General features: G+C 39.6%; 1 protein-coding gene across 1 annotated transcript; it reads left to right on the forward strand.

Annotated features, from left to right (window-relative positions):
- Positions 1 to 237: 237 nt before the first annotated feature.
- On the forward strand, positions 238 to 27,975 carry gpr153 (G protein-coupled receptor 153). Its single transcript, XM_029506662.1, has 6 exons — positions 238 to 577; positions 10,442 to 11,048; positions 13,905 to 14,334; positions 19,868 to 20,057; positions 22,929 to 23,113; positions 25,224 to 27,975. The coding sequence occupies exons 2-6, from the start codon at positions 10,675 to 10,677 to the stop codon at positions 26,028 to 26,030; spliced, it is 1,986 nt and encodes a 661-aa protein (XP_029362522.1). The 5' UTR covers positions 238 to 577; positions 10,442 to 10,674; the 3' UTR covers positions 26,031 to 27,975.
- The last annotated feature ends 3 nt before the right edge of the window (positions 27,976 to 27,978 follow it).

Genomic DNA, 27,978 nt, shown 5'->3' on the forward strand with positions numbered 1-27,978 from the left:
TAAAGCTTAATGAAGTACGCCTTAATCAGACCGTTAGACCTTTAATGAAACTAACATTTTCCTTCGGAGATCACAGGAGCTGGTTTAATTCGGAGCTAATGTGCAACCTGCAGGAGCGCTTCAGAGTCCGACCTCTCCTCCATTAATTATTTCTTATCGCGTTCACTCCCACTGCAACCGAGCGCCCGACCCGGGGACGCGCCTGAGCTGTCGGGAGCGCGCAGCAGTCATGCCTGGTCTCGACTCGTCGGCGGCCGAAAACCGGAGAACGGATCCGCCTTTCCGCTCTCATTAGCCGGACTCTTCGCTCCTGCCGCCCGCCGCTCGGTCAGCAAGGTGACATTTTACCCAACAACGTCGATAATTTGCCCCCCCCCTCCACCTTCAACAAGACAGGAGAGCAACACAGCTGTGGTGATGTGGGGGCTCCGGGCTCATCCTTCATTTAGCAGGTCGCCGCTCTCTTTTTGGATGTAAATGCCGGGAGGCCGCTCCAAACACCGCCGAGCAGACCTCACTCCTCCCCCGCCGGCTGTCCGAGCCGTGAGCCGATAGGAGTCCGCAGCTCCCCGGGAAGGTAAGAGGAGTCCCACACAGCTGCCGGTAATACCGACAGACCGACGGGGGTCAGCTCATTAGGACAGGTGGGGGGCAAAAAACTAAACAAAAAGAAAACAACAAAAAACAGGTGGCGTCCTGAAGCCGAGCTGTGGTCTCATCTGAGCCAACAAGCCTCACTAACCATTAAAGACACCACACAGTCCCACTGACTTAGACAAGTGAGGAGCTGCTTTGTGTTGTGTTGTGTTGTGTTGTGTGAGCAGGACAGTGATCACACAGCTGGTAGGTGCAGGGTTACTGCACACATCATCAAGGGGACAAGCTCACCTCGTGTTGAATGTAGAGTCAGTTCTTAGTTTTTGTTTTTGGTTGTTTTTTTTTTTTGGACAAGAGGGTTGTCTTCAAGATATCATAAAGAGATTCATCACTTATTTCTTTATCTGGAAAAGGAAAATGCAAAAATGAGATTCGCTGATTTTCTTCGTAAACGTGAAAATGAAATGAAATGAGTAGAAGCATACTTAGTATGTAGAATTTAGCAATACAACTTCCATGTTTGGTTTTTAAATTTATACCGTACCATTAAGACTAATGATGTGCTAAAGATATTGGGCACAAATAAGGTCAAATTAATAAAAAGAATCAGTTTTTTTTTTGTATCAAATCATTTTTCAGCATGCATATAATAATTCATTTTCAGAGACCTAAGAGCAAATTATTTAAAATCATTGTCCAGAAATTTTGTTGACACAAGCTTGTGACATAAATCAAAATAAACTAAGATATCAAATTTACACCATGGCATTTAGAAAAGGTGAAGTTGCACTTTAAATGTCTCTTGTGTGTAATACCAGCATCTTTTCACAGGACCCCATGGAAATAAAAAGAGACTTCCCATTCTTTTAAATGTTATATTAATAATGGAAACAATATGAACTCATAAGTCTGAGGGGAGCCACGGGAGACAATCTATGACATTCACTTCTCAGACTGAGTGCCATAGCCTACATGTGACAGTTGCTGCTTCAACACAAAGCCTCGCTACAAATCTCAGTGTTTCACAGGGCATATGTGACATTTTGTTTGTCACACATTTGGCTCTGTCATTTTGTGACCGCATTACCCTGTGTTCACACTGCTCTGATTTACCCACAACACACTGAAAACAGTCCGCCTTTCCCAAGACAGCACTGTACAATAACATGGCATTAATGACAAAGAGCACATTTAGAAATTATTAGTCCCTTGTATTGTTTTGAAATTCATCAATTGTTTTGTTTTTCATTTGTTAGTGTTCCATTGTTCCATCAGCTTAAAAATTGTCTGATTCTGAGATAAACTCTAAACAATCGGGCATATGGTGCCCAGCAAGTGGTCCAGCTCTTAGTTAGAGGTAGCTTAACATAAACAGGAAGAGTGCTTCTAAGGTTACACTTGTGATGGAAAATTCAACTACTTACTGATTATGGCTCAGCTAATAGCAATACCCAAATCTGGAACATCAAACAGTATTCAGGATCCTGCCTTGTGATCTTTTAACGGATCTTACCTTATCAGTAAACTTATGGTAGGGCATCCGTTGACACAGCTGTTAATCTATGGTGTTTCCTGCAGCTTTATGAGTTATGGAAATTAGGTGTTGCATATGATTGCTGGAAGCCTGGTGTTTCTAATGACTGCCCTCAGTGTTTAAGAAAGCAATGTTTGTAGAAGTTTGTTGATGAATCCTCACAGGGCAAAATAGGCACTTTCTCTTTCAAATGATGGAGTGTGAACTCACTTAGCTTTTCAATAGATTATCAAACCACACTCGCACCAAATTCAATCAAAATTTAAATGTTTTTATGTGTGGAACCAAATATCCATTGAGGATGTTGTAATGGTTTTCCTTTTTATTTTCAATGTGAAGAGCAGCACTGCAAACTCCATTTAATTTCTCTGCAATGTAAAAGCCAATAAGAGCTGGAGTTTTAGATTTCCTCTGAGTGAAATACTGTTGGTATTAATTGATGAGTATTTAATCAGTGGTACTTAATCTTTTGTGATTGATATTTGAGATCACAAGAAGAATCAGGGTTTACAGCCTTTTGACAACATACCCTGATAATACTTAGTTCATTAATGACTGACTGATGCTTTTTGTAGATTGTAGATTTGCTTTTTTTGTCATGAACATTGCAGCACATTGTACAATGAATGCATTGAAATGCCTTTTTCCATTCAAACTCACTGCTTAATTTAACCTAACACCCTTAATTTAAACAAACATACAACAAAACAACACTGAAAGGACACCAAAAAACTTAATAGCACCAAAGTAACTAAAAGGAAGAGATAGGTTCTTGACGTCTTGCCATGAGCCATGCCCCATTTTGTCCTCTTCGCCAGATAGAGGAGCTGATGTTTACATTTTTCCTTCACACTGGTTTCAAACTTGATAGTAAGACTATGGTTTTTATATTACAAAACTTAGAGGGTATAACCATTTTATTTCTTTTTAAGAAAGCCTGATTTATCAGTAAGTAAAATATAAGTTATTTTTAGACATGGTGCTATGACAATTATTTGTTTCATTTACAGTAAGTGGTTTCCTTGTCAGTTGTGAACTTATTGATTGAAGAGATTGAATTGCATATAGTTTGTTGTATTGATGTGTACCCTACAGCAAAAGAATATTGAATCGTTCTTAGTTACTTCTCTTAACAGAAAGGTCAGAGCTCAAGGTCATAGAGCCCATTGAGAACTTTCTTTTTTTTTATGAAGGGACCTGCTATTGGTTAACTTTAGAGACTGAAGTGCAGTTGGGCTGACACAGGAGCTGGTTTTCAGAGCAGGCTGCAAGCTCGTCATGCAGGCCAGAAGGGATATTTCCCCACAGCAGTATGAATATTTTTTCATTTTAGCTGTCTAGTTTCATATTGCTGCACATGGATACTTAAAAAGGAAAAGGATTGTTGGCCTTTTTTCTGCACTGTGAGGACAGAGCAAAATTATTGGTTAGATATAAAAATCTGGGTATTCAAATAGAGTTGGAGTGACTTTTATTTTCCCGGCATGTATTCCAGGAGTATTTTCATCCATTCACCAATTTGGACAAATTAACCTCATATCCCAACATATCTCTCCAAGAGCAAGCACTTGCCAATAATGGCTAGGAAAAACTTCTTGTAAGAGGAAGAAACTTCGGGCAGAACTGGGCATACAGTGATTGCAACCTGGTAGTTTTAAATGTGCACTAGTAAATATTAGCAGCAGGGGAGAAGAAGAGGTTACAAAGGGAAGAGGGTTTTAGTGTGTAATGATAACCAAAGGAAACTCTTGCAGCAGCAGGTGCTGAGAAAGAACATGGACCAGAGGTGATTCAGCACCTGTAGGACGGGGACAGGAGGGACAAAACACATACTACTGGAAGAGACAAAGTTAGAGACATGTAATGATGTAATGTACATGCACGGGGGTGGGGGGGAGAGTAATTACACCTTCAATTTTTAACTGTAGGTTTTGTCGTAAAGGAAGGTTTTAAGCCTGATCTTGAAAACTGCGACATTTGATATTGAAACCACATGTTTGTGTAGTCATGATGCTGGATGATGAGGCTTCATAAATAAACTCCATTGATTTTTATACAGGGAATAGGGCAGCATCGCTGGGTGGTTTCCGCTGTTGCCTCACAATGAGAAGGTCATGGGTTCGGTTCCCAGGCCCGGGGCCTTTCTGTGCTGAGTTTGCAATTATATTGTAATTATCATTCTTGGATTTTTGGCACTATTCAGCAAGAATTACGTTGCTCTTGTAAATTCTTGGCCTGCCGTAGTACAAGTGCTATCAGACAGAGAGCATCAGTGTCAGTTTTATGTCTTAGAATGGGTTATGTCACTATCTCTCAATGAAAGTGTTTTATTTTTATGCTTATAAGGGTAACTGTTGTGACTGTGTGATCCAAACATAATGCTTTTTTCACTGAATGCTCTCTTCAGGAGTGATCAAGTTGCTATGCAACATGCACAAAAAGAGATCCAGTCTGGTTCCAATAGACTGAACCAACTTTGCCAACTACTGATATGATGAAGCAATAATGAGGACATATCAGTTATTGGTGACACCATAAGACCTGTAGATGACATGTAAATAAAAACAGCTGGGATTTGTGGTCGTTTGGCTGTGGAGGGAAAGTTTTTTTTTTTTTGTTTTTTTTTTTAATGCCTAGACAGTAAGTGGCAGAGAGGCCAACCGAAAGCAGCAAGCAAGAGAAGGGAATGACATGCAGCATGGGTCCCCGGGTCGGAGTCGAACCCGGGATGCTGCAATAACATGGCATGTGTACTAACTACACGACTACCTGCATTTTTTTTGCTGGAAGTTGAGCAGGTCTTTACTGTCTGCTTTATAAACCGTTGCTTCCACCTTTGGATATAGAGCGCAGAGTGAAAGACATTGTAAATGTCATTGTCAATCTTAATTAATTAAATGCTGGCCCATTTTTGGTTTTTGTTGGGTATAAAAGGTAGTTTAAAAGGAGCCACATATAATAAAATTGATAGACAGTAAAGTAGGCCAAGCAGATCATACAGTAGAGCCACTTTTTGTAATGACCAGTCAATCAGTATTGGAAAGGAAAAAATGTCAGTGGGTTTAAAAAAAAAAAAAAAAAGATTTTTACTTCAGTAATCTTCCTGTTTCCTTTTAATGTTTCTGTTATTTGTTTTTGCAACAAAGTAATCCTGCACAATACAACATTAAACTCAATTCAGGGTAATCCAAAGGGAAGACTTGACTCTCTTCTCTTCTCCCTGTCTTGCAAAAACACTAATTCACAAAAATATTAAACCAACAGCACCGCAAAGGTCACCTCATGGCAAGAGGTACATTGTAAGAGTTAACTTGGCCTTTTTGGAGGGGACAGTGAGTTAAATCCATTTTTGTTTTTCATTTGTCACACAAGGACGAACATCTTTGGGACTCTCATTTATAACTACATAATGAGTGTGCACTGGAGATTAGTATGATTGATAGTGTTTTGGCCTCTGAGGGCCACTGTAATCCCTTTATAGGGAGAAGGAGTGCTCTCTCTTTGCACTGTTAGGGTGGCACGATGCACAACATGTAAACTCAGTAAAACAGCTTTGCATCATATTTTATTCACTTCACTGTCTATACAGATATTCAACAATTCTGAGAAAATTATATTAATGAAGAAAACCTTTGAATTGTAACATTTTTTAAGCGTTTGAATAGAGATATGTTTTAATACCAGTATTGTCTGTAAAATATGGTGTCCACTTCCGTCACAGACTATTTGCTGATAACCATTTCCTGGCTCAGTCATCGGCCAAAATGGCTCTGTGCTGACCTTGGTCGAGTTAGAGGCAAGCACCACAACTAAATGTGTTTGTCTTATCCAAATCACGACCCAATAACACACACACAGCCAAAATAACATAATGTCCAGATTCATATTAACAATTTGTCATTTTTCTGCAAGTGTTTTACATTTTGAGAGTTCAACCACTTGACACATGTTGTGTTGCTGTTTCAGTTAAAAGTCTGCATTTGTATGCTTCCAGCTTCAGGTTATCACATCACACCAGTGTAAGCTACATACAGGACCAAGATTGTTGTCCAAACGACTTGAGATAACACAAACCTGCTGATGAGCACAGTAAGCTCAGATTTAAGGTGAATGCAGAGAAACCTCTGTTCTTCAGCAGTGACCACAGTCAAACTGCACATTCACCATTTAGCACACTGCTCAAATATCCTGGTAAGCACATTTTTATGTTTTTTACTTCCAATTTCAAGCTTGAAACATTGAAAACTCTCAATTACAGTTTACTAACTCTGATCTTGTAATCTTGAGGGTTATTACTGAGCACCTGGAAACATTTGGACTGAGGTAAGCAAAACGGTGTAAATAACAGTATCCCTAACTTACTGTGAGTAGTGTATTTCCAGGATTAAGGAACAGAAACAGTAAGTAACTTTAGATGCTTTTGATGTTGAATGAAAGAGGAACATGAATGCAAAGGAATATATTATCACTGGGCTGCTCTGTAGTATGAATGTTTAAGACTAAGCACCTGTCATGGGTGAGCTCTGGAGATGTAATATTAAACAGGTTAAACAAGTTGTGCTCTGGGGAAATGGTGCTGCCTCCTGGGCCAGAGTATTTTCCTCTCTGACAGCTCCAAGGACGGGTGACTGGTCTGGCAATAAGACCCAAAGCATCACACCTGTCAGCAGGGAGTTTATAAAAGGGCCCACTCCAGCCGTCTATCCAGCTCCTGCAAATTTGAAGCTGAGAGATGTGGGTCAACAACACATACATATTCTGGTTTTTACTCTGTATCACGCCGAACACACTGACTGACATTATACCGATGTATGTGGTTAGTTTGTGCCTGAAATTCACTGTGCTCTTTGAAACAGGTTCTGAGTATTTACTGGTTTGATCTCATTCAGACACACTGTCATCCATTTTAGCCTTTGTTTTAGCAGATGGCTCTGTCCTCATGCCTGCAGAAATCTGTCTAGCCACCCTTTTCTCACTCCCTGTGTATCCCAGTTGATTATAGTTTGATATGAAGAATGAAAAAGACTTTCTTCAAAAAATGAATGTGCAAGTGATAACTTTGTCATCCTTTAAAAGATTTGCACAGTGCCTTGTAATGAAAAGGTAATTCTGCTAAGTCTGTACTAAAACACAAAAACTGGGATTGAAGCACTGGAATATATAGGAGGAGACATCAGGTCTCCTCAATTACATTTAATTTGAAGCAATTTAGTTTATTAATTGATTTTATTATAGTTAATATATGCGTGTGTATGTGCAAACAGCAATTATAAAAATACATGACACATCTTCCTCGACGAACACCTCGATGAATCCGTTCAGCTGTTAACATTCACTATCTTGATGTTGGAGCTAAAGTCTTTACAGCATGTGTGTAATTGTTGGTGCTGATTTCCCTTGTGTAGAGGACACATTTGGCTCGAAGGCCAAGGGGATTGTGGATGATTGAGCTGTTAGTTCCTTTTTTTTTTTTTTTAAAGAAGTCTGTTAAATTAAAACCAGTGCTACAACTACCACTGTAACCCAACTACTGCAACTTAACTGTTGTGACATTGCTTTTATGATATTTGTAAGTATCTGTTTTTCAGTTTTACCATTCAGCATTGGGGAAAAAAGCTTCCTGTCCATGAATTCCACCTGAAGCAAGTTTTTCTTGTGAAGACGTTTATGTGCTTTGCAGATGCAAATAAGATGCTGATTATGACCCAGACTCCTTCAGCCTAAAACAAAAACAAATGGTAAAACAACAGAGCATTTGTTCTGCATATTCTTCGAAGACTTACTAATGAGGGCTTGTAATGAACCCACTGCTGAAATTTTACTGGGTGCTCTTTAGACTCACTTTGCATCTAAACAAAATCTTCTTGGTTGTTACTGCCAGTATTTACAGTATGTGTTTTTCCACACTAAAGGCTACAGCCACTCTTCTACTAAAATAAACAATGAGCTGTTTGGCTTCAAGCCTGGAGACATATATTAAAGAGGATACCTCACATGGGGATTTCAAATCTTCAGCAGATTAAACTCCACAAACAGACTTGCACACATTTTGATGGCATATATCAGAATAAAAAAGACCATAATTGTCAGATACTGTTCAGCAAAGTCCAAAGGAAATATCACCCCCTTGTGTGTGTGTGTGTGTGTTTTGTTTTTGGTTTTTTTATAATTTCTGAGCCATATATTCTTTTACTCCTAATGTTTCCTGGTGTCCATTTCCCAAGCAGGCGATTACTATCCTTATTTTCAGTTATACTTAGGTTTTTCCTGTAACAGGAAGAGAACAACAGCGCATCATCAGCGTACCTGAGGTTTTATTGCAGAGTTTACCACAATGTAAAAGTAATTAACCATTTTGCATTTCTGATATCAGAAAATGTGCAGCGAATAAAAAATATTTTGAAGCCAGTGGAGCAGATCGTGTTGCATTTTAATCAGCTGCTTTTGGCCTGGTTAAGTGCTGCTGGAGGATGTTGGATTTAATCAAATTTTTGCTGGGATGATATGGAATTCTGCCATAAATGAACACAAACAGAACAGGAAAATACTGTACAGACCTATCAAAAGGAATCTGGAAATTGTCAGTGGGCTTATCATATATGCTAATATATGACCCTCGATAAAATCATAGGTGTGAAGGTGTTAGCTGTTGGTAGTTTACAAAAGATTTCCATGCAGGAGGGACCACTAGCTGGCATCTTTTCCATTACAAGGTGTGTTGATGACATACAATTATCCTAACTCAAGTATGAAGTCAGGTTTTACATTTCAGATTTTCCTTGGAGACATATTGGTGTTGCTCAAAGTTTTTCATGGTGTATTTTCAATTCATATGGCTACTGGCCAGAAGGAGCATACAGATGTTGTATCAGCAGGACTGAATCAGATTGGCTGAGAGATGTTTATATGCCATTGGAGGGAAGAGTGAGAGGGGAGGATTAGATCAGTGGAATTTAGAGCAGGGTAACGATGACGTTCTTGTCATTTCCAGTGTCCCCTCTCAGGGGTCTTGCCAGCAGCACATCACTGTTTGGACCAGCCAAAAGACAGGAAATTGATGTGACAACATGCTCTAGCTTTGCCAAGCAGTTTTCACCCCACACTGAGGGAACCAAAGTCATCCTCTTGTAATGATTTCTTGGCTGCAGCTATGTTGTAAAGTCACAAAGCTAAAGTTGTAAGCTTTTGTGTGTGTGTTCTTTTTATAACTGCTGAACAAGACTACGGTACATATGAGTTTGTTCAATGATATCAGCATTTTCACAGGTCTATTGTAGAAAGAGGGAAAGTGAGACCAGGAGAAAGAAAACAAACAAACAAAAAAAACAGAAAGCCCTTTAATAAAGTGAAACTTTGTAAATAAGCACCACAAAGTGCTACTTAACAAATAGTTAGTGTGAACAAGTGGGAACACATTCCAAAAGCTGATCACCATATTGTAACACAGATTCATCGATATTACCTATTTAAAAAAAAAAAAAAAAAGTCTTTGGATCAGTACCGTGAAGAGTTTTTTAGATGTTTTTCACTGCCGGCCGTAGCTGCCAGTGAAATTAGAAGTGAGATGGCAGTTAACCAAAACAGTAAGGATGCAGGCAGGAAGACAAACACAATGAGTGGAGACTTTATGTCAAGTCTGTGTAGTGGGTCAGTATTCTCTGTGGGATTATAACGAATTGACCTTTTTGACTGACGTGGAAAACACTTGACAATGAAGTCAGCACCAGAAAGCTCTTCCTGATATGCTGTTGAATAAAATCAGCACTTCTGTAACAGGACCAATGCAATACTAACACCATGAGTACCATTGTAACTCACAATGGATTCATATATTTATAATTAATCATTTGGTGAGTAATAGCCCAAAGGCCAAAAGATGTTCAATTTACAGTGGTCTTCACATTTGAAACAAATCTTGGGTTTATTTTATTGTTTCTGTTATTTTGTTCATCAGCCATAGCATTTTGTTTATTTATGACCATAAGAGTAGTTCTCACTTCTGATTGCATTTTTTCTGTGAAACTGCTGTAATGTCCTGGGATGAGGGATGGATGTTTAAACATTATTTCGGATTGGATTGACTGATGTTATTTTGGCCCTGTGATGGACTAGCAAGCTGTCCAGGGTGTACCCCGCCCTTGCCTAATGTCAGCTGGGATTGGCTCCAGCACTCTGGAAGCTGGAAACAGAAAAGCGGTAGACGACGAATGGATCAATGTTAATTTTATTTTTTCCCTCTATCCTCACTCCCTTTCTCTAATCACTGTGCCTTACTCTTTTCATTCTTTTCTTGTCCTATGTTCTTGTTAGGGCTGGGATCTGCCATACTGCCCCTTTAACATCGCACTGTGACGCACCACTATGTGCTTTCTTTGTTGTGGCCAGCCCATGGAGAGTGCACGCCCACCCAGTTAGGATGCCTGCCTTGTCCGCTGCCCTGCTTCCCCTCATGCCCATCACCTCCTCGTCCTTCTCCTGGCGTGTACCTGATCTTACCAACAGTTCCTTGAAGCGCCAGAGGCTCCACCCTGCCCCAGTCCAAAATGGTGGATGAGGTAACCACCATGAAGGATGAGGTCATCAATGCCAACACATTGCCTTGGCTGGTCTGCTCAGGGGTGTCCATCCTGGCCAATACTTGGAGCATCCTTAGTGTCAGTGCCAAGCAAAAAAAGTGGAAGCCGCTGGAGTTCCTCATCTGTACGTTGGCGGGCACGCACATCCTAAACATGGCCATCCCTATTACCATGTACTGTGTCATAATGCTGCGCCGTCAACACTCCAGCTATGAGTGGAACGAGGGGCTGTGCAAGGTTTTTGTCTCCACCTTCTACACTCTCACTTTGGTCACATGCTTCTCCGTCACCTCGCTGTCTTATCACCGGATGTGGATGGTGCGCTGGCCTGTAAACTACAGGTAAGATAGTTAGATTCTGTTGTTACGAGAATGATCTTTGTGTGTCTGTCCCGATTACACTCTTGACAGAGGTGGTACCATTTTTAAAGGGGGATTTCAGACACATTCTAAATGTACCTTTTGTGTTGTATAGCGAGGTATCTTCGCAGTTGAGATCATTTTGGCTTTAGATTTCTTTCTCTTGAGATTTCTTGGGGTGTTTTTTTTTTTTTTAACTGTGAATTCCTCCAAAGATTAAGAATGTTTATATAGAAACTACATTTCATCTCCATGCTCCTGGAGCTACAGTAAGACGAAAGTGACAAATATGTATTATGTTTTGTGAAATAATACCTGAAGGTGAATCTGCTCATTTCATTTCATGGTACTTGTTTTGCTGTATAATTTGTTGTTTAAAAAAAAAAAAAAAACAGTCATAAACACAAAATCTACCGAAGACACCTAGGAAAACAAAATTTTCACATGTCAGGTGCAAATTTGGTCATCTTCCTTAACTGTCACTTGTTTGACTGCTGACAACAGTTTTTGAGAGGGAGGTTCTCCATCAGGAGAAATCTGCCTCCTGCCAACACATCTGCCAGTTTCAGTTATTTGGGGTAATACCGTGTAAAATCTCCTAGACTAAGCAGCTGCCAACTCCAGCTTCTGGCTTTATCTGCCTCCTCACACCAAGTGTTTTTACAAAGTAACACTGAATAATCAAGATCAGGTTCGCCTCACGTTAACAATCAGAACCCCGCTGCAGTAACACAATTTTTGTGTGGTTAGGCTCCCACATCTGCTGTTCACACATTATCAGATGTTCTGAGCGGTGCTGCTGCTTCCTTTGAACCAAGATTTTGATGCTATTTCTGTCAGTATTCACGGATGCAACAGAACTGCTTTAACATGAGCTGTGCTAATGATCATTAAACAACGGTCACCATTCTTCTTCTTGTTAATATCCAATGCTTTGGGAATCTGTTGCTTTGACATGGACAGTTACAAAAAACTATTATGAATGATCTTACTTTTTCATATAATTATCAAGAATGATTATAACATTCATTTGGATTGGTTTGACTTCTACATTTTTAGATTCACGTCTGCAATCATAATTTATAATGTTAGCTGCACAGAAATACCTCGACATCCATCAATATGCAAGTTGTAATTTGTGTATCTTCGGAAAATCTAACATTGAAGCACATGCCAGAGGTCTTGGTTTGTTGCAGTCCAGCTGTTATTTGTGGCTATTTTCTGGTCATCAGGCGCAGAACAATCATTTGCAGATGAATGCATTTCTAGAGCAAATACAGTGTCAAAAGCAGATTGTGCAAATGTAAAAATAGCATTCATATCTGCTGAGTACAAAGAAGCAATCGTGTGATATTGAAATGGTGCAGAAACTGTTGCTGTGGTAAATATGGTGAGAATCAGTATTCTGGTGCACCGCTCTCCCTTTCTTTCTGAAAAACAAAGCGCTATTGTACTTCCTGTGGCATCATGTCTGCAGATGCTCAGCCTAGAGTCAGCTTGGCCAGTTTTGCAGGTCTGTGCAGATAAGCAGACATTCAAGCAAGATATGCAAACTTTTAAATATATGCTAGATCTTACTATCTATATTGCTTGTGGAGCTGTTACTATTGGCTGTCACCCACATAGAAATATCAGGATTTACACGAATGACTTTCTCTTTGGTTACTCATCTTACTCATCTGTCTGTACTGCCTCATCTCCTGGTTAGGAAGACTGACTTTCGTCTCACCAGCTCATCTATATGTTTTCAAGTCACTTTAAACAATACAGTACAGTGGCAACTCAGGTGACGCACCAAGTATTTGCTGTTCATCTTTGATTTAATCACTCCACATTTGCGCTGTTAACCCAGCACGGCTGCCTTGCCTCTGACACTAACACACACTGAAAGCCTGAATTATGAATTCCAGCCTTGTACTTTGGCAGCTGTTCTCATCACCCTGTGCTCACTATATCTTAGGAGCATTTTCCCTCGCAACGCTCTTTCTCTGGTAATAGATTCAAGCAGCTTGGTGACGTAACCTCCCCATCATTTGCACCTCAGGCACATTCAGGAAAGGCTAGCATTATTACTCACAGTGACAACAAGACCCACTTGTCTTTGCACAAAGCCATAATGCAAAGATGGAGGATCCCTCTGTGTGAGTGTGAGGCATATATGCTATATCTATCCAGATCTCCTCAGAGGATTTTAATGAGAGGAAGAAGATGATAGGCACCATGCCTAGTTCTCTGGAGGAAGACAGAGTGGGCTTCCTGCCAAAATTTTGCTCTCAGACAACGGACATTCACTGTCTTCCTTCATAACCACAATTGAAACAAATAAACAAATATCACTTTCAGTGGGGCCTATTTGCAGATGCTTTACTAAATAGGTAAGACTCAGTAGCTTCGGTGTATGCTTTGTTGCCAATGCATTGAACACCTCCTCACTACTTTCACATTTAGCAGGATAGCACAGTCTTTTGTCAAGCTCTGGCAATAAGAACAGCAGTCACTTCATGCCATATTTTTAGATGTACGTGTGGCGTTGCAAACCTTGAAAAATGCCACACAGCTAGAGGACGTGCGAACATTCAGCAAATTGCTCAACTGTAACAATTACTTGGAGGTGAGAGGAAATAGAAATCCCTTCACACTGAAATAGACCTAGATGACAAATAGGCCGAGGGATTGTAAAAAGCAATCTTTTGCCATCAGCAAACAATTGATTTCCCTCCATTCAACTCCAGTATCGGTTTTCAAGATCTACATGAAAAATGCCAAAACCAATGTGACTTAAATATCTAAGGGGCAAATCAACCTATTTTACACTGAAAACTATGGTTCTGCTTTCAGGTTGAGTAACACCAAGAAGCAGGCAGTGCACACAGTGATGGGCATCTGGATGGTGTCCTTCATCCTGTCCACCCTTCCAGCAGTGGGCTGGCATGACCCATTCAACCGCTTCTACACCTCTGACTGCAGATTCATTGTGACAGAGATTGGCCTGGGCTTTGGCGTGTGCTTTCTGCTGCTAATCGGCGGCAGCGTGGCCATGGGTGTGATCTGCATTGGTATTGCCCTCTTCCAGACCTTCTCCATTCAGGCAGGCCACAATGCAGACAAGAACAAATTCAATGTCCCCACCATAGTTGTGGAGGATGCCCAGGGGAAGCGCAGATCGTCCATCGATGGATCAGAGCCTCTGAAGACATCGCTGCAGATTACCTACCTGATCAGTGGCATCGTCTTCATCTACGACTTTCTGACTGGCTTCCCCATCCTGGTGAGTCCACTGTCTAAACAGGCAGCTGCTGATAGGGCTGGTTCAAATCCATTGTTTAAATATTAGTATTGTATTAATGAAGTACTGCCTTGGGCATGGTCTAATTGGCCAACAGATCAAATGTTCAACACAGCTGTAAGTGTTTGAGGTTGGCATTTATCCACTGGAGACCCTGTCACCATACCACAGTTTTATTATTTACATGAACTGAAATGTTCATGTAGGCCTATATGTGACTATATGTGTATGGGTGGTATGTGTGTCTTTACGAAGTGTCTAGTATGTCTCTTGGAAAAGGGGCAAACTGCTGATAAAGTCTGGCAAATAACAGTGGCAATGATGATGATATCAAGATCATGAGGCTCAGAACACTTTGTAAAATCCCCAACAGACTAATTTGTCCTGGCCTGGGACATAATGTGTGTAGGTCACAGACCTGACCCTGAACTGTTGTCCCAGTCAGAGGTTACACTTTAATACTGGAGTGTGTTGTGTTTTGGGGAAATCCAGACTTGAAAAACAGACTGTGACTCCCCTTTACTTCCTGGGGAAAGGGATCGCCATTTGGTTTGCAAATTCATTCATTTTTTAACAAGTCACAGGTTCACAGGTTGTCTACAGAGAATTGTGAGTTGATAGAAACTTCAAGGCTCATTGTTTGAGATGAAGATAAATCAACAATCGTGTCATCACAAAACCCAGTCACCATCATCTGGTCCTTTCCATAAGGAGAAGATCTTCGCCCTTTTTTGTTCCAGTAAACAGCCCATGTTCATGTTTAAGCAATGGGGAGTACAGCAAGCTTTGTCAAAGCTAGCCCTAGCACATCGTATTGATTAATTAATACTAAATCATATTGATTAACTAATACTAAATACGTTACTGTCTCCATTAAACAAAAAGTCTCCCTTTTAATAAGCTGACAAATTAATTTCTGTGATTGCTTCTTTGGTGTCTTTTCCACTCTTATCAATCTTGTCATCCTCAAAAATTCTCTTGCTTCATAGCAAGGAACATGCGTTCATAGTGTTTGATGAGATGATATTTGGGGGCGATGTTTGTATGATGTAGTTTCTACAAAAACTGAATGTGAATAAAGATACAGACATTGAGTGAACGTCGTTATTAAGTAATAGGTGTTTACACAGCAGTGATAGCTGACTGGTCTTGAGTCACCACAGTTGCTGTTTGTCAGGCAAAAATATTCCAAACTGAAATGAACTTTTTATGAATTATGAATTAATATTAATATTCATAATTATGAATGGATTTCAGCATTCAACATGAATAACATATGCTGTATTTCTTCATATATAATCTGTGTTGTCACTGATCCTGAAAATATGTCAGAAAACATATACTGACCTGTTAAAGTTCAGGATCAGAGGAGCTTGTCTTACAAGCTGGACGTTCAAAGAGTTTGTCTGAAAAGATAAATTACTTCGAAAATAACATCCTGTTTTGAGTGTGCAGAACAGAGAACGTAGAGCAGTGCTGATGAAAGGTTCATATTTCCGGTGCCATGACAGAAGCAACAAAAGGTCTGTTTGCAATCTTTATGGCCTGGTATAATAAGCTATTTAAATGCATGAAAGCTGTAACACAAAAACAAATGAACATATAAAGTTGTTTTCAGTCGTGTGGTGTTGTACTGAAAAATACTGATGACTGATAGATGAGAACAGAAGAGAATCACCACTGTTGGGAAACCATAGATACACACTGATTTTTTTATGTGCTACATAAATATTCACTGAACACTGCACTACAAACATCTGCATTATACTTCTCCTTTCACTGTCAAACCTGGCAACTTGGAGCGCTTACGGCATTGTCTACAACACCCTCACACTTGGTGACTGTGCAGTGAGATGCAGGCGCAAAATTGATCGATTTCTAATTTTAAAGGGGCAAAAACCGGGCGGACAGACACACAGCATTGTAACGAACAGCGAGGATAAAGAGTCTGAGGAAGCAGCAAATGCAAATCAACATGAAGACGCTGAAGAGAGGGGATGAGCAGTGAAACGTCAGGTGTTCCGAGTAAAATCTTTGGCTTTCCCCTCGACTTTGCTCTGCCAATCTGGCTCTTGTGAAAAAAATAGTTAGGATCACTGACTCATCATATATATGACCATAATTTAAATGCCCATATTTTAGAATTTAGTCTATAAATCATTTTTGGTAGATGGAGAGTGATTTTTATTTTTTTATTTTTATTTTTTTTTATGAGTGATAATGGAAATCAAAAATATGTTTCGAAACCGGTATTTCAGCACACATAGTAATCTTGGTCAAACTAGAAATGACACCAAAGAGACTGATAATAAGGTTCATAATAGTCATTTGATCCCATGCTCTCATCGATACTATTATTATTTCATGGACTATATAAAGGAAACCTTTAGTTTAGTATGCTGCAGCACATGTATGACACCACCACTTGTAAGATACAACAAGTTAGAATCTAAATTTGCCAGGATCACAGTGTAATGTGTTTTTAATATGTGGATGGAAAAGGTGTCATGGCTGAACTGAGGTAACTTTTCCCTGCACTAAGACATGGTCCTGTGGCCGAGTGCACAAATGAATGAAGAGGTTAATGAGATATAACTGACTTCTAGAGCTCCATCCATTATTTGATTAATTAATCAACCAGTAAATTAATTAAATTGTCAGCAAATTAATCTGCAGTTAATTAAAAAATAGATTCTAAATATTTAAGCCAAATTGTAATATATTTGCTGGTTCCAGATTCTCACATGTAAGGATTAGATGTTTTCGGTCATGATACCAAAGACAGGAATTCTCTGATAGATGATTTATAGGCAGTGGAGCAGTTAATTGAGAAAGTAATTAGCAGATTAATTGAAAGTAATTGTCATGTAATGGGGCGGGGGGGCAAAAGGGGATCTTAGCATAGATCTTAACTTGTAAATAAGAGAAACACTAGCAACTGAGAATGAGGTGATGCCACTCAGCAGCACATCAGCACAGTCAGAAATATTTTGAAGCAGTGCTGGCCCATGGCTACTAAAGCCAATATAAAATTTGAAGTTTAGAGTTTTGGGAGGCATTGTCTGAACTCTCCCAGAGTTTATTTGTTATATTTATGGGTGCCACCCTATGGCACCAGGGGATGCCATGTTTTCCAATTGGATGTACTTCTCCAGGAGAAATAACCACACGCACTTTATTACATTATTTTGGGCTTTTATGCTTTTCTTCCAACGCCAGTAAGTGGCTTGGAGGCCAACAGGAAGTGGGGGGGGCGTGACATGCATCAATAGGTCCCAGGGTTCGACTTTGACCCGCAGACCAATGCTGTGATCACCCACTTTAAACAAGATGAGAAAATAATTAATGCTTTCATGATGCTTCACTGAGACGATTGTGAGTTTTGTGAGATTGCTGTCTAGCATACAGTAGCATACAAAACATCCTGCTGCCACACACCCCATGCTGATACTTTTGTACAATGTCTGATAATTGTGGTGGCACACGCCTGCATTAACCAGCCTCCTGCTGGAGCCCCTGAGGTGTGACAGCCCACAGATGCCTTTAATTTAGTCTTTAAATGTGCTGCAGAGGATTCACAGTTGTTTTAGTCAATACCGGAAATCACCCATGATGTCAATACGTATCACATCTCAAGCCATATTGTACTGATATCACCCTATGCCACAAATCCCAAATTTGTCTGCTCAGCAGTAAAGCACTCTCTGTATTATGGTCATTAATGTGGATGAGGAAAGAATATCAGGGACCAAAGAAACATCAATAAAGAATATGATTTTGGAAGATCGTGAGCCACAACAACTGGCCTCCCTCATGAAAAGGTCCTTGGAAAAGGATGATACAAATTTACAAAAGACAAAATCAAGCATACTGCTCACATGTGACATTGAAATAGATCAATTCACAGAGGGGGGCAGAGTTCCAGAGCCATAACGTTTGAACTGAGGCACCAACAACTAGGAGAGGTAGAGACATCTTCATGGCCAGTTGTCCAGCGCAGAGAGCCTGAAGAAGTTTAGAGGGGAAAGAAAGGAAGATGTAGCCACATCCTCCAGGAAGTGCAGTTCCCATGCAGTGGCTCATCCTCAAAACATCTGATAAAGTTGATGTGTGAGGTGTAACTATGAAAAAATTTGAAAAGTAAGGAATCATTGTGGAGGTATACTCAGTCTGTTTTCATAAATAATTATTTTTTATCAATACAAAGATCCCACTGAAGTGGTGGGGTAATAGATCAGTAGGACTGTAGTTCCCAAAACTATATCTGTCAAGAGGATTATGCAAAAAAAGAATTAACTTGCACAAAACCTGTTGGGGGACCCTCAACCGGGGAGTTATACATTTAATTTTGCTGCAAATCTAGATCATTTAGTGTGACTTAAAAAAAAAACAAAACAATTCTGTTAGTTGTATGTCAGGCACGGATATTCATTTTCAGTGGTGCTGGTTGTTTTGCTGCCAGGGCAAGAGAGAACAACAGGGAGAGAGATCAATACAACTGTGATATGGTGATCAGTCCACTGTGGCTCTGGTTGGCCATCGTCTGTCCTGAGCAGACACGCTGAATGAAACCAGTTTTACAGAATAAGCAAAAGACAACAACTATAATATGTCATAAGATCATTCACATGCTGCTCTTGTTTCATCAGAAACTCTAGTATACTGATTACAGTTCTGAAAATTTTGTGATTTTGGTGAAGTGTACAGAATCCTATTGCAGAAAGATCCAACATTGGGAAATCTGTTTGGTTTTTTGGTGGTTGTTGGGTTTTTTGTTTGTTTGTTTTTTTTTTTTTTGGATTGCCTGGATTGTCCAACCTGAATTCTAATCTTTCACTCTCTATAGCAATTAATTTATTCATGAAAGTGATAAAAGAACTGCAGTTAAAGTACTAGCTGTTTAATTTAAAGTTTTATTCTGGATAAGGCTGAATTTGAACTATAATTAATGGCATCAAATGAATGTCTGGAAGGTTTGCAGAATTTGAATTATCTTAACTCCTATCTCATATTCTAAAAGTATCCGAAAAAGTAATTTGATAGCCTAATTGGCTAGGAATGTACTATACTATAATATTGTACAGAATATTATCTTTAAAAAGGTTTATCCAATATATGATATAACAGAATCTACTCTGACTCAGTTACACACAGCAGATTCATTTCCACGTTGCCATTAGAGTCAGTATTATTTCTTTTTGTCTCGTGAAACCAGGAAATCTGCTGATATTCAATACATATAAGAGCTCCGAAAATCAAAAAACTGCCGCCGTGTTTCAGTCTCTCGATGTGTTGGCAATTTTTATTGTTGCCACCTTCTAAAATGCAAATGCCTGACAAAATGTTTGTAGTTCACGTGCAGGTAGAGAACTTATTCAGCATTCATTAGCTTTGTGATCCTGACTTCTTCTCATTACTGCCTGTCAGTCCAAACCATTTTGCTACAACTGAAGTTTGTCTTTGTGTGTTTTAACGTAAAAGTGGCTTTCTCCAACCGTCTTCTGACACGATGCAGGTGGTGAGTTTTGCCAGTCTGAAGTTCGACCGCTCCTACAACTGGATGGTGTTGTGTGTGCTGTGGTGCTCCATTGCCCAGTCCATCCTGCTGCCCATGTTTCTCTGGGCTTGTGATCGATATAGGGCTGACATCCGCATGGTGTGGGAGAAGTGTGTTGCTATCATGTCCAACGACGATGCAGATGAGGGTAAGTCATTTTCAGGTGCCCCCCCCAACCCCCAACCCCATTCCTGACTCCTTTTTTCCTCCTCTTCACCCGATGATCTGACTGATTCCTATTTCCTCAGTAAGTTCAGTGTGTGTCAGTAAAAGTAGGTATGGTTTGCATTATTCATTGCTCTGTGTGGACAAGGGGGCCCCAAAGATAATTTGGTAGGTTTTTGTGTTGTTCCACAGAACGGCACAATATGTTGCAGATAATTTGGTTCAAAGCCTTACTGACAATCAAACACTAAGCATGACTGTGAATTCAGCTCTAGGAAACAGAAAATTAGGTTGTTAAATCTCTTGGTCTGTCTTTGGCTATAGGAATTGCACTGACAAATATGACTCATCAACCGGAACTCTTTTGTCTGGTTCTTGAGTCTATCTTAGGGAGCAGTTGTACTTGGACTTTTAAGGGTAGAAATGCTCCAGGAAGGAAACAAAGATTTATGTCAAGCTAAAATAAAACCTTTGCTTTGTAGCGTGATGTTGGATACAATCTTCCCCGCTGGTCTTTGAGGTACAGTGTAATGTGATCTCTGTGATATACAATCCAGAGAGGTGCATTTACTTGCATCTATTTGGGAATTGGCATTTGAGACATTCTTTAATGCATCAGATTTTAAAATTCAATTAAAATACGACCTCATAAAATGATGAGAAATGAACCACTGCCGATGGTTTGTGACAAGATAAATCTGCTGAATCTTGTCTGTGAATTACTGCACATTCACAGCAGCGTCTGAAAATGACCATCCGATCACAGGAGTTCAACTTTAAGAACATGATTAATATCTGTGATATTGCATGTGACATGTCTGCACAATTACAGCAGTACGTCTCTGGACAGAGACGACCAAGAGATGCTTTAAGAATTTCTGTGGATGTTTTTACGCAACTTTGGGTGATACTATATTCCTGGGAGCTAGCTCATTATTTAAATTGCTCCTTGACTCTAGATAACTCCAGCTGTACATCCTGACCCTCTGTCACTGCTTCGCTTGTTCTAAATACTAAACCATGCAATTGTATTCTCTCAGTCTTTATTCAGGCAGATCAATCAAAAACAAGCAAAAAGACACAGAAATGGTGATGCCACCTCATTATTTGTATGGATTCTGGCTTGTCCCAAATCCTTGATCTGAATTAGCTTAAGTATATCAAACTGGACCGCAATATATTGTCTACCCAGAAAATAACAACAAATCTGTACATGTCAAAACATTGGAAATTGGTAAAGGTATAATGTAACCTTTTGAAGATATAGATGTGTGTGTGGGAGATCTTTACTACTTGCATTGTATTTTGTTTTTGTTTGAGGTCTAAAATCAGTGGTCAGACGTTATCATGTGACCTATCATGTGACCTTCGTGGTCAGGAGATGAAACTGAAGTGACAAGTGTCTGTGTAATATAAGTTTTCATACAAAATATAGTCTTCTGTTTTTGTACATGGTGTTTACTTAATAAAATGTTTTGCTTACCATGCTAAGAGATTGATGGAAATAAAGAAAGGAAAAGAATACTGCTGGACAAAGGACATATTTACCTTGCAGCACTCTGTCCTTTTTCACTTGAGTGCATTTAATCTGGGCAATCTTCCTCTGAAATGCCCTGGCACGAAACAATGATAAAATAAATGGTTCGCCATTTATTTGTCGGGAACGCCGAAATGCATTTTCATTACATTATGATGGTCATATTTCCCTCAAGTCACAAAGGGATACAGCCGAGAACTGTAAAAGAATTGATGAACTTTTCTCATATATATGTTTATTTATTTATTGGTTTTGTTTTGTTTTAATTTACTTTTTGTTTGTGTGATTTATTTGAGCACTCCCATTTAGTGGTCAGGCCATAGTGACTAAATGAACAATTTACTGTGTATTTTGAGGCAGAAATAGAACAAAGTGGTTGAAGACTTCCATCTTTCATCACGGAAATATTTGATGTATTCCTAAATTAAAAACATTTCACAAGGAATCACAGACACGTCAGCAAAATTTGGTCCCAAAATTAGGTCACATGATAATCATAGAAAGGTTCGTGGACTGGGTCCATAATTCTTAATTATTGATGCAAACTAATGTATGAACCATCAGACTTTTTCTCTATTGGCACTGTTTAAACTGACCCCAACATGAACCCCTTCTCTCCTGTTCCTCACCCTCCAAACCTTTTGATCCTCTCCCTCTTGACACCTTTCCCAGTAAATGCTCACTGTCCAGCAGGAGCCACAAGAAACACAGTGCAGTCAATATTCGGTGTGATAATTAACACTACTAGTTCTCTGCTTTTTTACAGAGGGCTTGCCATGTATAACTCATCACAGTTGTATGTATAAGGATTGTTTCCTGTTTTTCCAAAGCCACTGACTTGCATGCCAAGCTGCCTGTGCAAATAGCCACTTTCATCTTCCATCTTTTGGCCTACATTTTCTTTAAGATCAGCATTTTACACCCATCTCCAATTGATCTTGAATGAACATGAGTGCAGTAATTAGGAAAATAAACTTAGTAGATGGGTATTTATACACCAGGAACACTTGAAACTGTGTGCTTTTGTTGTTCAGAATTTAAGCCCTGTACCTTTCTTAGCTTCTTCAACTATTGGCACGATTTCTGAATTCTGGGACTTTTTCATTCCTCTCTGAACATTTAAATTAAATATCTGTGATTTTTGTATACGTTTCTAAATCTAAATCTTATTTTCCTGAGGAGGCTCGTAACAAAATTTAACAAAACAGAGAACAATTGAACTTGTCTCTTTATCTATTCGTCTGTCTGTCTGTCTGTCTTGTGTATTGAGTCCGTTGCTCTCTAATCCTGACGTTCGTGCTTTTCTGCACTTTGCAGAAAACAGCCAAGATGGAGGAATTCATGTCGACTTAATATATGACAGACCATATGACTATAGCTCGGCGCCTGAAATCGTGATGATAGACCGTAATGCCAAGTATGAGTTCTCAACCTTAGAAAGGGGGGTTCTGCAAGGGTATCCATTGAGGGAACAACAGGAAGATAAAATGCAGTATTTGCAGGTATATTTTATTGATTTTCTTCATTTGCTTTACTTGATCAATTGAGCTATATTTACATTGCTAATGTGCATGATGAAATGGCCTTGTGGGCCTTAATAATATCTTGCATCTTGCATTTTGTAATGCTATCTGTCCCAGATATGCCACTGATTTTTGTCCTTTTTACGTGAATCAAAAATACACTCTGGCTGACCAATGTTTGGTAAATATGACCATCGGCAGTCCCATCAACATTAGACGTGCTTCTTATATCAACAAGTATGTCCTAGCCACTTTTTTCTTTTGTGAGATGCTAAGAGCTTAGTAACTGACTTACCTTTTACATTTCAGGAATTCCTTGAGGTTTCAGGAAAGCGCTACAAATATCTGCTCATGTTCTACCCAAAAAGCATTGTGCCCATTTGATCCAGCATTCATCTCAGAGTGCAGAGCTGTCAAATGCTTCTTTTCAGCCTGCATTAACACCAAAGCTTGTTCTAACGCACAGCCTTCTAGGGCAATACAGCATAATCCTATTTTTGCCTTTGTTTTCATTTTAACTATTAAAGATTTCAATTCTGGTCCAGAACAAGACCTTGAATGAATATGAATGAAAATTACTGATCAGAAATGTGATAACAATACAAATCTTGTTGGACTTGACCTGGAGGACTGTGGTGAGGATATGTAACTTTAGAGGAAACTGATACGGCCCTCACAATATTAACCTTAACAATTCATCTTAACACTGTGTCATCTTTGTCAAACAACGTTGCAAGGGCTTCACTTTTCTCTGTTAATGAGCCTGAAGCCCACAAAGCTTACATTTCCAAATATATATTGAAAAAAAAATCTTAAATTGGTGTAACACCCCAGATATTCATCATTGTAATGGACAATTCCAAAACCAATAAACCATTACTTTTGACTTTGAAACAGAGATGTATACAGTAGCTGTCACTTCATTACATTCTCCACCTTCATGTTTTTGTGTCCAGTACACCATGGCATCAGACTCCTTTGTTTGCTAAGTAAAATTTAACTGTTACTTCTTGCTTGAATGTGTGATTGTGAAACAATTGAGGTGCATTTTTTCAGTTGCAGGTTGACTGGCTGAACAATGACACAATTTTGGTTGCTGCTGGAGGGTTTGAGGTCTACAGTAGTTAGACTATGAATCAACAAAACCCTTCAAGTCATTAATGAGTAGCAACTCCATTTGAGAATCTCTCTGGCACTTCTCAAGTGATTTCATAGCAGAATAAAGTCTTTGGCTTTATTGGCCTGTGTGAGTGTCTCTTTGCCTGTCTGTGTGTCTCCCTCCATCCTGCTAAGCTGTCCTGCGTTCATCCATTCCAATGCTTTTGCTGCCCTCTGCTGTCTAGCCCTCCTCTTTTACAGTCTCACTGCTACTGTATCGTCTGCTGTCTCATTTCTCTGCATCTACTAAAAGCCACCGCAGGGCGGCAGGCTGATATCAGTCTTGAGGCTCTTGACATCACCTTGACAAACCCTCTCTCTCTTGCATAGTTGTCAGAACAGAATGGAATGTGAGTATAACATGTAGGAAACTATCAACCTTCACAGTCTCATCTCCAAATAATAGAGGTGGACACTAGTGTAATTATAACCCTGTTGATGTCTGTCATGTATGTTAAGATTCACCTCTGAGGGGTTAATTGAACTTAAAAAAAAAACAACTATAAAGTTGCATTTAACATCTTGAACAAAAACCTTTTCCATGAAACGTAGGATTTTAAATAGTGCAGCTATCAAAGGCAGGCTGTATTGTAAAATGAACAAATTTTCTTTAGAGGAAACATGACAAAGAGATTTCCTCTGAGCTAAAGGTCATCAACCCAAATATTTGCAGAACACAGATCATTGGGGTTCCTGCTTACTGGATGAAAATCAATCTTATCAGAAAATTTTCAGTGCCAGTCATAGTCACATAACTTTGATAAAGCCTACATGTACTATCTTTATAACTGATAACGTAGGTGAGTTGCAGTCTGTAATAATGATGTTATGCTCCATTATTCAAAGTGCAGGCTAGATGGAGAACTAGGTGGAAGGCGGTCAGTCATTTAGACACTGAAGGGTTTGGTCTGGGTCTGTGTCTTCCGTCCAGGTGCCCCCTACAAGAAGATACTCCCACGACGAAACAGACATGTGGACCAGCGACCGGATCCCCTCATATCTCCATCGATGGGGCTCCACAGAGGACATGATAGTGAGTGCCCAGTACAGCTCCACCTTACCGCGCCACGAGAGGCGCAGGAGCAGCCTGGTCTCCTGCCACGAGGAGAGCCACCATCACCGCCACCCACATCGCAAGCGGCGGCGCTCTGAGGATAGTATGCACTCTCTCAAGCACCTGCCACGTGTGGTTTGTGGCGGGGAGGTCTACGAGGACGAACTGCGGTGTTTCAGTCGAGACGAGGTGATAAACTTTATCGACGAGACGCCGCTGCCGAGTCCCAGAAAGAGTCCGCGCCGCACGTCCACGATCTCACTGGTTCCTCACGTGTACGGACCTGCCGTCATCCTGCCTCACTTCCCGCTCACAGACTTCGAGCGGGAGCCTCACGCGCTCCGGCGGCTCTCTGAACACAAGAGGTGCAGTAGTCGAGGGGCCTCGCCTGAGGGGTCCCCGAAACCAGACACACGTGGCGGGAAGAGGAGCCCTGGGGCTTGTGGTAAAGGTTACTGGGAGTGCCTGCAGGATGGGAAGGACCAGGCCGAAGTCAGCCAGCAGACTGAAGGGCAGTCTGCCCACAGGCCCAGGACAGGTGGGGGAGCTGCAGCTGACTGGGTGCACCAACAGCAGCTGAGCAAGGCCAACAGTAAAGGAAGCACAAACAGTTTTGTAAGCACACCCTCGGCATCCTCTCTGGGATACATCACCTTTCACTCGGATTCTGTAGGCTCCACCTAAAAACAAAGACTTTCCTCCATAAAGTCAGCATTATTATCAAGGTTGTTATCATAATGAAAGCCACTTGAATATTGGTGAATTATTGACCATTTTACTTGTGCCACTACTCTGCTTTACTATACCCACCACCCATGAGTATAAATTCTGCCAAATGTCCTTGGTTGTTTTGGACATATTTTCTGAATGGGCCTAATGCTCACTTAGTTTTTAGGCTGGTGAAAAGTTTGAGTAGTCCTGTTGTTGACCTTTCACAGGCCCAGCACTAACACAAATAAACTGTTTTTAAATGAAGTGAACATTCACACATCATGTTTTTGCTGTTTGATGTTGTTTATTATGAAATGCTCAAAGAATTGGTTGGAGGTAGCTGTTAAGGTGGTGTTTTTTCTTTTTTTTCACTTGTTTTTGCACTTACAACTTAAACTCACTTTGTATTTTGTTACGCCTGTAACGGTTGTGTACTTTGTTGTATTTACACATTTGCTTTTGAACCAAATTTTCATGAATACTGCCCATTTACCTTGAGATTGACTTATGGGTTTGCAAAATCATACATATTAATCTTATTTTGACTGCACCTGAATAAGCTCATTTTCAAAACACATGAACATTTTTCAAGGTAAACTGGGAGTGGTAATCCTAACATCAATATTGACAGTTTTCCAGTTTGCTGTGTGAGTAATTGAGAAATCATGTGAAGACCCCAAAAATTCTTACTAAAAATGTGAAGTCAGTTTTGAAAGAACATCAGCACGTCATGTATATATGAAGGATATTGGATTTATGGTTTTGGTGTTTTTAATGTTTAATGAGACCTTTGCTTAAAACATTCCCTTCTCTTATTATTCCATTTTTCATGTTTACTTTAAGAACAATAGCTGCTTAGCACATTATATATTTACATGCATTACATGCATCAACTAAGTATGTCACCCAGACCTTACCTTGTATTTGTTTCAATAACATCTTAAAAAGCACTGATAATGATTTTTTAAATTAGATAGACAAGAAGGAACATCTAAAAATGCCCAAAGATTCAATAATCGCAGCCTTCAGGCTGACTATATGTAGGATAACTCAAGTGATAATGTCATACCTAAACCCACAAGCTTGGTAATATTGTGAATACAATGGAAATGATTGTGACTGCATCCACACAGACTTTTACCCGATTTGAACTATGTCCCATGAAGTAATGTGAATGAAGCCTCAGTTAGGTATGTTGTACAAAGAATAAAAGTAAAACTTTTGTCTAAGTATATATTTTGGGGAGAGAATGTGATTCTGTCACATCAAAGGGAATTTCAAAACGTCAACCCAAATTTTGAGAAATTCCCTCAAAATACACTTACTCAAAATGGATGCTGACGTGAATTTTACAAATCGCACTGTTGAAATAATTAAGCACTTCTCTTTAGCAAATGTGACAATTTGGTGACTACAAACATTTTTCTTCTGACAACAATAAAGATATAAACTTCAAAATTTGTCCTCTCATGGAGAGTAACCACTGAAGTGAATGTGTCTGCACAAATTAGATGTATGTTCTAAAATAAATGATTAGCCTCAGAATAAAAAGATAATATGAAATTGAAATATCCCAATTGACAGTCTTATTAGTTCTGAAAAGATTTGCTATTGCTTTCCAAGTAATACAATTGCACGTGTTTGGCATAGACATTTCAAGTCATCCACAGTCACTTAACTGTTCAGTTTGAGTTCTCATGTAATGGTCTACAGCTCGCTCATTGCAGCCCATCCAAACAGTTTGCTGAAATGTATATTCTTTGGAGACATAAAGTCACATTCCCCTGTCCAACTTTGCTTTGTCAGGGTTTTTGTTTTTGTTTTTGCATTTTGTTGTGTTTACAATATTGAAATATAATTTTGTAACATATTCAAAGATTTATGACTCAAATAGGAATGATGTTAAATGTTATGATTTTAT

The sequence above is a fragment of the Echeneis naucrates genome, chromosome 7 (genome assembly GCF_900963305.1).
Source record: "Echeneis naucrates chromosome 7, fEcheNa1.1, whole genome shotgun sequence".
In the NCBI taxonomy this organism is placed as follows: domain Eukaryota; kingdom Metazoa; phylum Chordata; class Actinopteri; order Carangiformes; family Echeneidae; genus Echeneis; species Echeneis naucrates.